This window comes from Esox lucius, chromosome 1 (assembly GCF_011004845.1).
Source record: "Esox lucius isolate fEsoLuc1 chromosome 1, fEsoLuc1.pri, whole genome shotgun sequence".
Lineage (NCBI taxonomy): Eukaryota > Metazoa > Chordata > Actinopteri > Esociformes > Esocidae > Esox > Esox lucius.
Window position 1 is genome coordinate 3,799,496 of NC_047569.1, and position 17,384 is coordinate 3,816,879.

General features: G+C 40.8%; 1 protein-coding gene across 2 annotated transcripts in view; it reads left to right on the forward strand.

Annotated features, from left to right (window-relative positions):
• LOC105029772 (segment polarity protein dishevelled homolog DVL-3) overlaps positions 1 to 17,384 on the forward strand; it is a 54,502-nt gene that overhangs the window by 25,798 nt on the left and 11,320 nt on the right. For both annotated transcript variants that reach the window (XM_010903289.3, XM_020050876.2), the window contains exons 4-9: positions 2,977 to 3,119; positions 3,703 to 3,847; positions 4,655 to 4,748; positions 5,036 to 5,105; positions 5,643 to 5,782; positions 17,182 to 17,258. In XM_010903289.3, the coding sequence (XP_010901591.2) occupies positions 2,977 to 3,119; positions 3,703 to 3,847; positions 4,655 to 4,748; positions 5,036 to 5,105; positions 5,643 to 5,782; positions 17,182 to 17,258 (669 nt within the window). The remainder of the gene's footprint in view (positions 1 to 2,976; positions 3,120 to 3,702; positions 3,848 to 4,654; positions 4,749 to 5,035; positions 5,106 to 5,642; positions 5,783 to 17,181; positions 17,259 to 17,384) is intronic.

Here is a 17,384-nt window from a genome sequence, read left to right on the forward strand (position 1 = left end):
GCGTGCTCCGGCGCGGCTGACATTAAAACACACTGACATTCGGATATCATCACTGGACTCCTCACGGCAGGGGTCCACAACAAAGACCCTTAGCTACATCGTTGGAGTGTCAATCAGTAGTTTACAGCAAGACCAAGTCACTAGCAAACATTATTGGCATCTTTTATTATCATGGGGCAAAGAAATACTATGAAACAACACTGGTTATGACCTATATTGTAATTTTCCAGTATGGGGAACCAGATTTTTTTTAATTTGTTATATACACTTACAAATACCAGAAATGTAACTTGGTGTAAAAAAAAAAGTGCTGGTATTGGTAAACATACATGGGAAAGAATACATGAAATGGATATACATTGCATTGACTGTTTTTACAGTTGATTTAAACATTCCATCTATATAGTACAGTATATGCAACTATCTAGATGAAGGGAGACAAGCAGAGTTTTGGGAGGAGTACAGTATATGGACACATTGCGAGCATGGTGCAGCTTTTTTCATTTGCAGTGACACTTAGTAAGTGACGCGTAAAGCCGTGGTTCAGCAGTGACACCGCGCACGACGCACATGTGGCTCCCCACTGGAGACCTGAGTTCAACACCTGTCTCCACCTCAACTGTCTTCTCTTGGATTCCTGCTGTCAGAGAAAACATTCTTACAATAAAAAAAAAAATGCTGTTTTCACTTAGAACAGCCCTGGGAACATAGAAGCCAAACAGCCCAACAGCATATCACAATATTTTACACTAGGTATGAGATTATTGTCCCCATACACACACACACTTTCAATGCCAAACCCACTGATGGTGTGTATACCTAAATAACTTTTAGATTTACACTGCGTGCACAATTAGACAAATCATATTCCTCAAGATTTATTTTTATGTTGAACAAACACAATGCTCTAAGTCAATCCAAAATATAATTGAACCTCAAAGCTGAATGTTTAACAAAGGAAACTTAAAAAAAATTCTTTCTCAGGGGAATACATGTGTGCACAATTATTTGGCAACAATTAGTGTGCAGAATTATTAGGCAACTAAATTACAAAAATAATTTATTCCACTCACCAGTTTATTCTCATTTTTATAGTAAGTGCAACAAATAACAGAAAATGAAAGTTAAATAACATTTCTGGCTTTTCAAAAATATTCAGTGACCGATATAGCCACCCTTTTTTTCTATAACTGCCATGAGCCTTCCATCCATGAAGTCTGTCAGTTTCCTGATCTGTTCACAATCAACTTTTGCTGAAGCAGCAACCACAGCATTCCAAATGTTGTTCAAAGAGGTGTATTGTCTTCGCTGACTGTAAATTTCACGTTTGAGGAGGGTCCACAAGTTCTCAATAGGATTTAAGTCAGTTAAGGAACCAGGCCAGGTCATTATTCAGGCATCTTTGAGGCCCTTGCTTGCTAGCCAAGCAGTGGAGTACTTGGATGCATGTGATGGAGCATCGTCCTGCATAAAGAACATGGCCTTCTTGAATGCTGAGGACTTCTTCCTGTATCACTGCTTGAAGAAAGTATCTTCCAGAAACTGGTAATAGGAATGAGAGTTGAGTTTCAGTCCATCTTTAACCCGAAAAGGTCCAACTACCTCATCCTTAATGCTAGCAGCCCATACCAGTACCCCTCCTCCACCTTGCTGGCACCTGACTCGAAGTGATGCCCTGTGTCCATTTGTGATGGCCACAGGCCCATTTTTTTAAGAGTCACTCATTTCATCTGTCCATAAAACCTTTGAAAAATCAGTCTTCAGGAATTTCTTTGCCCAATCTATACACTTCAACATGTGAATCATATTCAATGGTGGTCTTCTTTCAGCCTTCTTGACCTCTGAGCATTTGACACCTTGTACTTCTGGACACTCCAGGTAGGTTCAGTGTCAGTTAAATCACTTTTTTGGCCCATTTTACCGGAGGTCATGAAGCTGCCTATTAATTATGCATACCTTGATATAAGGTGTAATTCACTGTTGCCACACCCTCCCTCATTACATCAATACATATCACCTGTAATGATTCAATCCAATGAGCATTCAAGTTTCTATGGTTTGGAGTTGGAAAATTTGCATAGAAATTATACAATCAGAATACTCACTTGCCTAATAATTGTGCATGCGGTGTACAGTATCACACCAAAGCACCAGGTTCACATCCAAGTGCCAACTCTGTTCATCGAACAGGCTTTTAAATGTAGCCACTCTTACAAATAGGCGTTTGGCACTGAGCTGTCATATTATTGTTGTTTTGTGGACTTGGCGACGCTAAAATGAAACCAAGTTGTCATGGTTGGTGTAGTGGCGGAGAAGAGGAACCAGGCGCAGCCAGAGTGGCAGTCGATGTTGTATATTTAATAGAACACAAACACCGAGCACTTAAACAAACTGAATGAAACACTCACCATGTACTTGAAAACAAACGGAGAGATGGAACGATGACAAATGAGGGGAGCAGAGGAGAAACATTTAAACACATACTGATGACTAAATTGGGACCTGGTGTGAGTGACAATTGGAGACAAGAAAAATGAAGGAGTCCGGGGTGAGTTCATGAACCATGGGAAACCGGGAGATGACGGAGCTGTCCGTCACCTCACTGTCACACAAGTTCTGTAACTTTCCAGATGTGGCCCCTGGGTTTTCCTTTTTACAATATTTTTCTCACTGTTATTTGGGGGAAATGACCTCAGGCATCCTCTGCCAGATGTGTTTTCCAGTGTCATTCTCATTTTGCTAGTGGTATCTCGCTTTTGAATAATTTCTCTCTACCCAGTGTCTGATTAATAAAGATTTGTCTCATTAACTTGTTGTTTATACCCAAGTAAAACGGAAAGCCACCAAAGGTCACAATACAGATGTATGTTTTCTGTTTGAGAGTGGCTGTCATGATTATACATTTAATTGTTGCATTTCTTAGAATGATTGTCTTTTCAGTCTCTTCCTCTCATACTTGTTTAACCTTTTTTTCAGTGCCAATGCTGTAGGCAGTCAGGAGAACCTGGTCAATGACACGGAGACTGAGTCTGTGTTGTTGCTACGAAGAGAGAGGGAGAAGGTCCGGGAGAGGGAGAAAGAGAGGCCGAGAAGGAAAGAGAAAGAAGTTGTAGACCATGGTAAGACACACCCGTCTGTCTACTTTCATGCCTAACCCTATCCCACTCCTGCCCATCTCTTGCGTGCGTGTATCATATCCAGTATCCATCCGTGCATCCTAGTTTGGCGCCGCCATGTTCAGAGAGGAAGAAGTTGCCTTTGTTTTCTAATTTCACTGTTAGCTACCTATAAAAGCAGCAAGGACATCTGACATGAAAAAAGAAACGACTACACGCCATTGCTCTACGGAGATAATTATTTTGTCTGAGCAAGACTTGAGGTCCTGGGGTGGTTCTGTGCGGTGGAATAAGCTTGTTAGTGTGATTGTGTTCAGTGGTTGCCGAAATCAAAACATCTGGTCTTCCAAGTTGTTTAAATCAAAAGCATGATGTCCCTGAAGCTCTCTAGGACTAGGGTAGCCATCTCTTGACATACTGAATGATATCATCTAACGCTAACCCATCATGATTAGGTTCATGGATTCATATTCATTAGGAAAGACTGTGGCAAAACAAATGAAAAACACATGTTTTGGTCCTCTGTCCGTTTGGTGAACACAACCATGTAGATATCTCTTGCGTGCTTTAATGGCGCCCTCCTCAGGTGGCAGGTTGAATGGTCATTCTCGACCAGAGCGGGAGCCGCGGCGTCCGGAGCTAGCGGGGTATGAGAGCTCGTCCACGTTGATGAGTTCTGAGCTGGAGTCGACAAGCTTCTTTGACTCGGAAGATGACGACGCAACCAGCAGGTGAACGCCACACACGCACAATTACACACAGCCTAGCATTGCATTAACATAAAATAGGGATTTAATTAGGTTAGTTAAGGGATTAAATTTCTGAAAACTTGGGTAATGAAACTTGGGTAAACAACCACAGCCATGGCATATGGAAAAATCATGTACTGTTTGCTTTTTGAGTAGCATCCCTTTAACACAAAAATGTCACCTAAAGCAGCAGTATTCAAAACATATCCCACACGTTCTGGTCTCATAATGAACTGCACCTACCCAGTGCCCCAGGTCATTATCGGTCACCCATTAGAAGGGAAAAATAAAATAAAAACAAGATATCAGTCTCTGAGGTCCAGCATTGAATACGAGCGACCTCGAGGTTGCTTATTGCTGACGTTTTTTGCGGCCCTTGTGAGTTGAAGCAATGTAGATGAGAAGGGAACTCAAGCACATACAGATTTACAGATCTACAGATACACTTAATAGGACAAAGAAAAATACTTTAGATATCATTAGATAAAGCACCTGACGACCATGCAACATCCACTTGATGTACAGTACACACTCAGCATGGTAGCTAGCTATATCCCCTCTTATTAAAGCTCCCAGAAATCACATGCTCCAGAAACCCCCAACAAAAGACCCGTAGATTTTCTCTTTGACCTCAATGGTCACATCTCAGATTGGCCTGAGCGGTAGAAGTCACATGTGGCTTTTGAACCAATGGTGGCTGTGTATGCATTGTGTGTCGGCACAATGAGCCTCGCACCCAGGTCAAGACCGGACCCAGTTGTGTCACGACTGTGATGTCATCACCCGCAGGTTCAGTGGCTCCACGGAGCAGAGCACGTCGTCAAGGCTCATGAGACGACATCGGCGGCGCCGGCGGAAACACAAAGCACCTCGGATGGAGAGGGTAAGCTTCACGAACACACACACACAGAAACACAAAGGCACACAGCATACACTGTACACATAATGACATACACATAGATGTCAGTTTGATTTTAGGGGCGATTTTGCAGACACAAATTAAAACTAGTCTAGTCGTTCTCCATTGACCTTGATTTTTTTGTCCTAGACTAGGCTTAATCAGTGAATGCGAAATCCACCCCTAGTGTTTAGTTATCCTTGTGCATGTCTTTACTGTTATATGTATGTCTCTACTGTTATCTGTGCCATTCATTTCTTCTTTCTGTCCAGTCGTCCTCATTCAGCAGTGTCACAGATTCCACCATGTCCCTGAACATCATCACAGTCACGTTAAACATGGGTGAGTACAGTACCTACTGTATAACAAATGTTCACAGTCTAATTATGATCTGTAAGTTATAATAATTGACCAGAGAAGAGAAAATAATAACATTTTAAATATTTTGTTGCAATTTTATGCATTTTGGATTTGGACAGAGAAAGAATGTAGTAGTGCTTGAATTACTTGTATGCTTCTACTTGTTTTGCCAGTGGGTGGCGAGGAACATTTTGACATTTTAATTGAATATTCTGTCATGCTTTGGAAACAAATCAACACAGTAAGCTTGTCACTAAAGCTAGAAAGATTTACCAGTAAAAGCCTACAACTAAAAACACAACCAAATGTTGAGTTTTGCATTGTGTATTACACTACTCTAACTCTCACTGGAACGTTTTCTGACTGAAACTGAAATTGAATCGGGGGGTGTGGGCCAACCGTTGCCCATCCCTGGTCTAGCCAATGGTTTTACATTTGCAGGGAAAGTATCTTTTTTTTGTTTATTTCTTTTTTCAATCATCATTACTCCTCCACCCCTCCATCCATCCCTCCACACAGAGAAGTATAACTTCCTGGGCATCAGTATTGTGGGTCAGAGTAACGAGAAAGGTGATGGAGGAATCTACATTGGCTCCATCATGAAAGGAGGGGCGGTGGCAGCAGATGGACGTATCGAGCCTGGAGACATGCTACTACAGGTGTGTGTGTTTGTGTGATTGTAGTTAACTACACATAATGATGATGATGTGTGTATGATTCATGGGGCCCTTTCTCTTAATAATTAAGAGACCACTGCACCTTTTTCTTTCCTTTTGAGTGAGTAACAGAAGCGTTCAGTTTGCAGTGGCCTCTGATTTTTAACCCTTCTGTTCCTCACTCAAAACCTTCCTTTTTGACTTTTTTGGAAAGGCGACTTTTCCGGCACGTATTCACATAAAATTTGAATATCATCAAAAAGTTGATTTATTTCAGTAATTCCATTCAAAAAGTGAAACTTAAATAATGTATACATTCATTCCACACAGACTGATCTATTTCAAGTGTTTATTTCTTTTAATTTTGATGATTATAACAAAACCCCAAATTCTGAATTTCAGAAAATTAGAATATTGTGAAAAGATTCAGTATTGAAGACACCTGGTGCCACACTCTAATCAGCTAATTAACTCAAAACACCTGCAAAGGCCTTTAAATGGTCTCTTATTCTAGTTCTGTAGGCAACACAATCATGGCGAAGACTGCTGACTTGACAGCTGTCCAAAAGACAACCATTGACACCTTGCACAAGGAGAGCAAGACACAAAAGGTCATAGCTAAAGAGGCTGGCTGTTCACAGAGCTCTGTGTCCAAGCACATTAATATAGAGGCAAAGGGAAGGAAAAGATGTGGTAGAAAAAAGTGTACAAGCAATAGGGATAACTGCACCCTGGAAAGGATTGTGAAACAAAACCCATTCAAAAATGTGGGGGAGATTCACAAAGAGTGGACTGCAGCTGGAGTCAGTGCTTCAAGAACCACCACGCACAGACGTATGCAAGACATGCTGTGTTTTCTGAGGTCCAAGGTGAACGCAGCCATCTACCAGGAAGTTTTAGAGCACTTCATACTTTCTGCTGCTGACCAACTTTATGGAGATGCAGATTTCATTTTCCAACAGGACTTGGCCCCTGCACACAGTGCCAAAGCTACCAGTACCTGGTTTAAGGACCATGGTATCCCTGTTCTTAATTGGCCAGCAAACTTGCCTGACCTTAACCCTATAGAAAATCTATGGGGTATTGTGAAGAGGAAGATGCGATTATGCCAGACCCAACAATGCAGAAGAGCTGAAGGTCACTATCAGAGCAACCTGGGCTCTCATAACACCTGAGCAGTGCCACAGACTGATCGACTCCATGCCACTGCATTGCTGCAGTAATTCAGGCAAAAGGAGCCACAACTAAGTATTGAGTGCTGTACATGCTCATACGTTTCATGTTCATACTTTCAGTTGGCCAGCATTTCAAAAAATATTTGTTTTGTATTGGTCTTAAGTAATATTCAAATTTTCCGAGATACTGAATTTGGGATTTTCATTAGTTGTCAGTTATAATCATCACAATTAAAATAAATAAACATTTGAAATATATCTCTGTGTAATTAATTAATATAAAATACAAGATTCACTTTTTGAATGGAATTACTGAAATAAATCTACTTTTTGATGATATTCTAATTTTATGACCAGCACCTGTATATATATATATACACTCACCTAAATGATTATTAGGAACACCATACTAATACTGTGTTTGACCCCCTTTCGCCTTCAGAACTGCCTTAATTCTACGTGGCATTGATTCAACAAGGTGCTGAAAGCATTCTTTAGAAATGTTGGCCCATACTGATAGGATAGCATCTTGCAGTTGATGGAGATTTGTGGGATGCACATCCAGGGCACGAAGCTCCCGTTCTACCACATCCCAAAGATGCTCTATTGGGTTGAGATCTGGTGACTGTGGGGGCGATTTTAGTTCAGTGAACTCATTGTCATGTTCAAGAATCCAATTTGAAATGATTTGAGCTTTGTGACATGGTGCATTATCCTGCTGGAAGTAGCCATCAGAGGATGGGTACATGGTGGTCATAAAGGGATGGACATGGCCAGAAACAATGCTCAGGTAGGCCGTGGCATTTAAACGATGCCCAATTGGCACTAAGGGGCCTAAAGTGTGCCAAGAAAACATCCCCCACACCATTACACCACCACCACCAGCCTGCACAGTGGTAACAAGGCATGATGGATCCATGTTCTCATTCTGTTTACGCCAAATTCTGACTCTACCATCTGAATGTCTCAACAGAATTCGAGACTCATCCAGTCTTCAACTGTCCAATTTTGGTGAGCTCGTACAAATTGTAGCCTCTTTTTCCTATTTGTAGTGGAGATGAGTGGTACCCGGTGGGGTCTTCTGCTGTTGTAGCCCATCCGCCTCAAGGTTGTGCGTTTTGTGGCTTCACAAATGCTTTGCTGCATACCTCGGTTGTAACGAGTGGTTATTTCAGTCAAAGTTGCCCTTCTATCAACTTGAATCAGTCGGCCCATTCTCCTCTGACCTCTAGCATCAACAAGGCATTTTCGCCCACAAGACTGCCGCATACTGGATGTTTTTCCCTTTTCACACCATTCTTTGTAAACCCTAGAAATGGTTGTGCGTGAAAATCAGAGTAACTGAGCAGATTGTGAAATCCTCAGACTGGCCCGTCTGGCACCAACAACCATGCCACGCTCAAAATTGCTTAAATCACCTTTCTTTCCCATTCTGACATTCAGTTTGAGTTCAGGAGATTGTCTTGACCAGGACCACACCCCTAAATGCATTGAAGCAACTGCCATGTGATTGGTTGATTTGATAATTGCATTAATGAGAAATTGAACAGGTGTTCCTAATAATCCTTTAGGTGAGTGTATACATACACACACACACACACACACACACACACAGCTCAAAATAAATAACGGCTCACAATTATCACAGTATAACACCAAGTCAATAAAACTTCAGGGGTATCAATCTGTCCAGTTAGGAATCATAAGCGATTGTGAATCAGATTTATGTGGTCCCCTGATTTTGTTATGCAGTGTATATACACTAATCAGCCATAACATTATGACCACTGACAGGTGAAGTGAATAACACTGATAATCATGTTATCATGGTTCCTGTCGGTGCCATATTAGGCAGCAAGTGAAAATTCTGTCCTCAAAGTTGATGTGTTAGAAGTAGGACAAATGGGAAAGCGTATAGATCTGAGCGACTTGGACAAGGGCCAAATTGTGGTGCCTAGACGACTGGGTCAGAGCATCTCCAAAACTACAGCCCTTGTGGGCTGTAGTTTTTGCTCAAAAAAGTTAATGCTGCTACTGATAGAAAGGTGTCAGAACACACAATGCATCGCAGTTTGTTGCATATGGGGCTGCGTAGCCACAGACCAGTAAGAGTGCTCATGCTGACTCCTGTCACTGCCGAAAGCACATCAGAACTGTGAACATCAGAACTGGACCACGGAACAATAGAAGAAGGTGGCCTAGTCTGATGAATCACATTTTCTTTAACAAACCCGATTCCAAAAAAGTTGGGACACTGTACAATTGTGAATAAAAACAGAATGCAATGATGTGCAAGTTTCAAATTTATATATTTTATTCAGAATACAACATAGATGACATATCAAATGTTTAAACTGAGAAAATGTATCACTTTAAGGGAAAAATAAGTTGATTTAAAATGTCATGGCATCAACACATCTCAGAAAAGTTGGGACAAGGCCATGTTTACCACTGTGTGGCATCCCCTCTTCTTTTTATAACAGACTGCAAATGTCTGGGGACTGAGGAGACAAGTTCCTCAAGTTTATGAATAGAAATGTTGTCCCATTATTGACTAATACAGGCTTCTAGTTGCTTAGGTATTACTTAGGTATTCTTTGTCGCACCTTCTTCTTTATGATGCGCCAAATGTTTTCTATGGATGAAAGATCTGGACTGCAGGCTGGCCATTTCAGTCCCCGGATCCTTCTTCTATGCAGCCATGACATTGTAATTGATGCTGTATGTGGTCTGGCATTGTCATGTTGGAAAATGCAACGTCTTCCCTGAAAGAGACGACGTCTGGATAGGAGCATATGTTGTTCTAGAACTTGGATATAACTGTCAGCATTGATGGTGCCTTTCCAGATGTGTAGGCTGCCCATGCCACATGCACTCATGCAACCCCATACCATCAGAGATGCAGGCTTCTGAACTGAGCTCTGATAACAACTTGGGTTGTCCTTGTCCTCTTTAGTCCGGATGACATGGCGTCCCAGTTTTCCAAAATGTTTTGATTTGTCTGACCACAGAACACTTTTCCACTTTGCCACAGTCCATTTTAAATTATCCTTGGCCCAGAGAAAAGCCTGCGCTTCTGGATCCTGTTTAGATATGGCTTCTTTTTTGACCTATAGAGTTTTAGCCGGCAACGGCAAATGGCGCGGTGGATTGTGTGCACTGACAATGTTTTCTGGAAGTATTCCTGAGCCCATGTTGTGATTTCCATTACAGTATCATTCCTGTATGTGATGCAGTTCCGTCTGAGGGCCCGAAGATCACGGGCATCCAGTATGGTTTTCCAGCCTTGACCCTTACGCACAGAGATTGTTCCAGATTCTCTGAATCTTTGGATGATATTATGCACTGTAGATGATAATAACTTCAAACTCTTTGCAGTCTTTCTCTGATAAACTCCTTTCTGATATTGCTCCACTATTTTTCGCTGCTGCATTGGGGGAATTGGTGATCCTCTGCCCATCTTGACTTCTGAGAGACACTGCCACTCTGAGAGGCTCTTTTTATACCCAATCATGTTGCCAATTGACATAATAAGTTGCGAATTGGTCCTCCAGCTGTTCCTTATCTGTCCATTTAACTTTTCCGGCCTTTTATTGGTACCTGTCCCAACTTTTTTGGAATGTGTAGCTCTGATGAAATCCAAAATGAGCCAATATTTGGCATGACATTACAAAATGTCTCACTTTCAACATTCGATATGTTATCTATATTCTATTGTGAATTAAATATAAGTTCATGAGATTTGTAAATTATTCCATTCCTTTTTTACTCACAATTTGTACAGTGTCCCAACTTTTTTGGAATCGGGTTTGTACATCACATGGATGGCCTGGTGCGTGAGCGTAGCTTACACGGCACCAGGATGCACAATGGGAAGAAGGCATGCCGGCGGAGGCAGTGTGATGCTTTGGGCAATGTTCTGCTGGGAAACCTTGGGTCCAGACATTCATCTGGATGATACTTTGACACGTACCACCTACAATGGGGCAAAAAAGTATTTAGTCAGCCACCAATTGTGCAAGTTCTCCCACTTAAAAAGATGAGAGGCCTGTAATTTTCATCATACGTACACTTCAACTATGAGAGACAAAATGAGAAAAAAAAATCCAGAAATTCCTATGATGAAGTGTACCTATGATGAAAATTACAGGCCTCTCATCTTTTTAAGTGGGAGAACTTGCACAATTGGTGGCTGACTAAATACTTTTTGCCCCACTGTACCTAAGCATTGTTGCAGACTATGGGTACCCTTTCATGGCAACAGTATTCCCTGATAGCATGGCCTCTTTCAGCAGGATAATGCACCCTGCCACAAAGCAAAAATGGTTCAGGAATGGTTTGAGGAACATAACAACGCATTCAAGGTGTTGACTTGGCTTCCAAATTCCCCAGATCTCAATCCAATCGAGCATCTGTGGGATGTGCTGTATAAACAAGTCGGATTCATCAAGGCCCCACCTCGCAACTTACAGGACTTAAAGGATATGCTGCTAATATCTTGGTGCCAGATACCACAGCACACCTTCAGAGGTCTAGTGGAGTCCATGCCTCGATGGGTCAGGGCTGTTTTGGCGCCAAAAGGGGGAACTACACAATATTAGGCAAATGGTCATAATGTTAATGGCTGAGCAGTGTATACACTTGTGCTCATAAGTTTGCAAACCCTGGCAGAAATGTTGAAATGTTGGCATTGATAATGTAAATATGAAATATATATATATATATATATTTAAGGATAGTGATCATATGAAGCCATTTACTATCACATAGTTGTTTGGCTCCTTTTTAAATCATAATGATAACAGAAATCACCCAAATGGCTCTGATCAAAAGTTTACATACCCTTGAATGTTTGGCCTTCAGACACACAAGAAAATGTCAATTAAAGGTTTATTTCTCACACCTGTGGCTTTTTAAATTGCAATTAGTGTCTGTGTATAAATAGTCAGTGGGTTTGTTAGCACCAACCTGGATGCATTGAGCAGGCTAGAGACTGAGCCATGGGGAGTAAAAAAGAACTGTCAAAAGACCTACGTAACATCGTAATGGGACTTTATAAAGATGGAAAAGGATATATAAAAACATCCACAGCCTTGCAAATGCCAGTCAGTATTGATCACTTATTAAGAAGTGAAAAATTTGGGGGGTTTCTTGATACCAAGCCAAGGTCAGGTAGACCAAGAAAGGTTTCAGCCAAAACTGAGAGAAGTATTGTTTGGGATACAAAGAAAAACCCACAGGTAACCTCAGGAGAAATACAGGCTGCTCTGGAAAAAGACGGTTTGGTTGTTTTAAGGAGCACAAAACGACGATATTTGAACAACTAAATGAGCTGCATGGTCAAGTTGCCAGAAAGAAGCTTTTACTGCGCCAATGCCATAAAAAAAGCCAGCTATAATATGCCCGGCAACACCTTGACATGCCTCACAGCTTCTGTCCCACTGTAATTTGGAGTAATGAGACCAAAATTTAGCTTTATGGTAACAACCATAGGCGCTATGTTTGGAGGTGTCAACAAGGCCTATAGTGAACAGAATACCATCCCCACTGTGAAGCATGGTGGTGGCTGATGAATGCAAAATGAATAGAGCATGTTATCAGAAAATACTGGCAGACAATTTGCATTCTGCATGAAAGTTGCGCATGGGACGCTCTTGGACTTTCCAGCACGACAGTGACCCTAAGCACAAGCCCAAATTGACCCTCCAGTGGTTACCGCAGAAAAAGGTCAAGGCCATCACAATCTCCTGACCTTAATATCATCGAGCCACTCTAGGGAGATCTCAAACAAGACTTTGCTTGACCTGGAGGCATTTTGCCAAGACGAATGGGCAGCTATAGAATTCAGGGCCTCATAGACAACTATTACAAAAGACTGCACACTGTCATTGATGATAAAGGGGGCAATACACAGTATTAAGAACTAAGGGTATGCAGACTTTTGAACAGTGGTCAGTTCATTTTTATTTTTTTTGCATTCTTTTATGACCTACAGTTGAATGTGAATCCCATAAGAAATAAAATACATGTGTGTTGTCTGCTCACTCATGTTTTCTTTACAAATGGTACATAAAGCTCTGGAAAAAATTAAGAGACCACTGCAAAATTATCATTTTCTCTGGTTTTACTATTCATAGGTATGTGTTTGAGTAAAATTTAAATGTTTGTTTTTTTCTATAAACTATTGACAACATTACTGCCAAATTCCAAATGAAATATATTTATTCGTAGAATACAACTGGCCAAAATAACCCAAAAAAGGTGCACTGTTTTCTGACCTCAAATAATGCAAAGAAAACAAATTAGTATTTTGTTGTTGAAAAATTAATATTAATGTTTTAACTTACGAAGAGTTCTGAAATCAATATTTGGTGGAATAACCCAGATTTTCAATCACAGCTTTCATGCGTCTTGCTCTCCACCAGTCTGTCACATTGCTGGTAGCTCAGCTTTGTTTGATGGCTTGTGACCATCCATCTTCATCTTGATCAAATTCCAGAGGTTTTCAATGGGGTTCAGGTCTGGAGATTGGTCTGGCCATGACAGGGTCTTGATGTGGTGGTCCTCCATCCACACCTTGATTGACCTGGCTGTGTGGCATGGAGCATTGTCCTGCTGGAAAAACCAATTCTGTAAAGACCAGACTTTTTCTGTAAAGGACAGCATTCAACCACAGTGTTGAAATAAAGTATGTTGATCAGGCTTATTCCACCAATAAGTCTGATTGATTTCAGAACTCTTCGTAATTAAAACATTAGTATTTTGTTGTTGAACGAATAACGAGAATACGGAAATGCATCAGGTTGTTGACAGCTGCGTTAAAATCGGAAATTTAAACAATGAAACATGTCCAGAAAAACTTGTTTTCTGCCAATTCATTTTTCGTTTCGACACGAGAAACGATTTGATATTGGATTTTGGGCTCATAACCACTATAAACCAAACAGTTTTGGTCTCTAAAACTAGTTAGTTCAGAATAAGCTACAGGTCGGCTGACTCGATTTTCTTCTCATACAATCCTGCAGCGTCACAGTGCATTTCCCTGTTGAAGCCGAGCGTCCATTGACTTCAATGGGGCTGCTTAGAACAGTTTTTTTTAGTGCGATTATGTCCCGCCCACGCACGCTCAGCGTCTCTGGGAGTGAATGAGGAGTGGGCAATCATCATTCCGCGTGATGATTGGAGGATCTGACGATCTGTCAAACTGCATCTCCTTTTGACTGACAGCGGTCTGTACTATACGAAGTCACTGAAGCTATTTCGCGCTCAGTCCCATCGCGGATTTCTCAAGTGTATTCGAAAGACAAACTGCTGCAATATTTCTTGATATTTGTTTGGCGAAATTGCTAGCCGATTTGCATCATACATTTCACACAATTATAGGCTACACCACAATCCTTGTTTCAGTTTTACAAAGTTTAATATATATTTTTTAGATTGTTCGTTCATTCATACATTTACTGTAGTAGGCTACGCTAGTGTCGTATGTGGGTGAAACTGCCGACCTTGTCGACCTGATTTTACCGAAGCCATTAATAAAATAATATTTGTTAAAAAAGAAAAAAATGTTCTGGTCCAAAAGACCCCGAGTGTCACTACAAATGAAAACCATCAGAGGGTTATAATGTAGGCCGAAAATGAGCTTCCCCTCTTTGAAAGACCAGCAGCCGCCACTGCTACGAAGTCATGTTGGGTAGTAAGGAAAAATCGTGGAGTGGAGAAACGCTGGAGTTAAAACATTCACAAAATATGGTGGATCCAATGCCAGTCCAATTGCCAGTGTTATCATCAAAACAGTTTGACAAAGTAATCATTGGGACCCGAACAAGGCTTTGTAAAACAAGAGTATATACGTTCAGCCACTGGCCAAAAGCGCCATGTCTTAAAAAAACAAACATTAGATGGTTACGTGAGGTCCGAAGCTTCAAACGTCATCAATCACGTGATCATGTTGCTCGGATACAAACCTCGGCCCTTTTGTTCGAGCTGGCTGGGATGAAATTGCGGAGCCAGCCTCCGAGCCACGTATTGGCGCGTCCCGTTCATGCTAAGTTTTGGTTAGATGCTTTGTGTAAATGGGTTCGTATCTTGCCTAGTGAGGATGTTTTGTTTCCACCTGCACACCTGTACATGTATTTCCATGCACATTTTTACCAATCTGACTTGCTACAGTATATTATTAAAGTGTAATATATTAGCCGTCTTTTAAAGTGAACACAGCCGAAAGAGATGTCTCAATGAAAAGACGCGGACACTTCTAGTAGCCCTTCGCTAAAAACGTTGTCTTGATCCTGACATTAAAAACCCATTCTCCCATTTTCTAATGCAATATCTAGATGCAATATTTTATGCGTATGATGCCGTGGAAGAATTTTTGAGAAAAGGTTATTTGGCTATATAGATGCTTTGTACGGTGTTTGTAAAGTTTATATGTCAAGGCTGCGTGATTTCTGTTATTTTGTTTCTTTCAGTATATTACATAGCTTACTCAACTTTCAATATTGTAACTGAATCACCTTGTTTTTGATAAATTACAATCCTTGTGATTTGATATTTAACGCAACGCCCGCAATCTCCCCAATATTGCATGACGTGAGGCAAATGTTCTTTCTTCCTTTTCGAGAAGCGGGTTAGTTTGGCTCTTTTCACCTACAACAACCATGCTCAACGAAAAGGTTCGGAACGCCCTATATCAGGGTTGTGGCCCTCGTATTTTTCACTGGGGCCACACTGAAAATGCCAGAGAGCATCATGGGCCAGATTACTTTTTTAACCAACATGCCGAAAAAACACACAACATAGCTAACTCTGTTAACTTGCATATTATATTTATGCATATTTATTTTCCATACAACACCGTTTTCATAATTATACTTCATTTTCTTTAACAATGTTTTTTAATTATTATTATTTTCTATTAACAAACAATCCCTTTTTAGGGTTATTAATCAACAGAAATGTTGCAACACATATTTGCCTTAAAACGTAACTTTTCAACTCAACAGAGTAAGCTACATTACATAAGGTATAGTGTATAATAGTTATTAGGGCAGACAGAAGTCTATTAAAATCACTTCTGCAGATTTTCACTCAAAGCAAATGCTGTTATAATCTAACTTCATTCAGTATATTTTTTGTACTACGTGCTTTTAACGACAGCGATTCCAGAAGCCCAGACCCAAGAAATCAACTTTTAGGGAGCCTCGTATGGGCGTTGACAAGTGAGGTGAAGTCAGGAGTCATTTCTGTTGAAGCAGTGTGCGGTACTGCTGCAAGATATTTTCATCAGTGAGGCTGCATCTGCGCATGGACTTGTTGAATTGTAGCATCGGGTGACAGTTTTTGTATTTGCCTGCATGCTTGCTCTGGAAGTGCCTCTGCAAATTGTACTCTTTAAAAACTGTGACGTTAGCTCAACATATTAAGCAATTTGCTTTACCTGCGACATCTGCAAATAAATATTTTCCTGTCAAGAGTTTTTTAAATACCCTGCTTTTGTTATAAATTTTTCTTAGGCTAATTTCCAGAGATCGCTAGCCATCAATTGCGTATAGTACGTACTAATTATAACTTCCGCTCGTGCATTGTGGTGCTGATCCCTACGTATCATAGTAACGCAAATACCTTGTTTCAACTTAAAGGTATTTTAAACAGACAGTATGATACTGCTGTACTTATTACTGGGAGTCCCACGGGACATTTAATTAGAAAAATAAATAAATATGCAACAGTAAATAGAGTAACGTAATCTGCGGACCTCGTCAGTTATTTTTTATTTTGTATTATTTTAAAAGTGTTGGATGTATTGCGGGCCGGATAGAATGATTCAACGGGCCGTATCCGGCCCTGGGGCCTTATCTTGCCCAGGTCTGCCCTATATCTTTCTAGTGGGAAAGTGCCTTGTCTTTTAAAACAAAAATTTTCCGAAATCTGTGACGTCCGCAATCACATGGTATTTTTTTTCTAGCTCCGAAGCAATCCTCGGCCCTTTCGCTTCGAGAAATCTGGGTTGAAATTTCATGCGTTCCATCATTACTGACAGCACATTCTCTTTCCTAATAACAACCTGAGGATCAATTAAGGTTAATTGCCTGGCTCAGGCACAGACCTTTTTTCTTCTCAGGTATTCAAAATCAATGTTTCGGTAACTGGTCTTATACAATAACTGTCTTACTACCTTTCTTTCTCTTTAACATCCTCCTGCATTACATTACCTCTCATCCTCAGGTTAATGACATCAACTTTGAAAACATGAGCAACGACGATGCTGTAAGAGTATTGAGAGAGATTGTCCATAAGCCAGGGTAAGGAGCAGTTTCTATCACATTTTCTCTCTCTCACACACACATATACAGCTCCGGAAAGAATTAAGAGGCCCTTTTACTTTCCTAAGGAAAGTTTTGAGTGAGGATCTGAAGCGTTCAATTTAC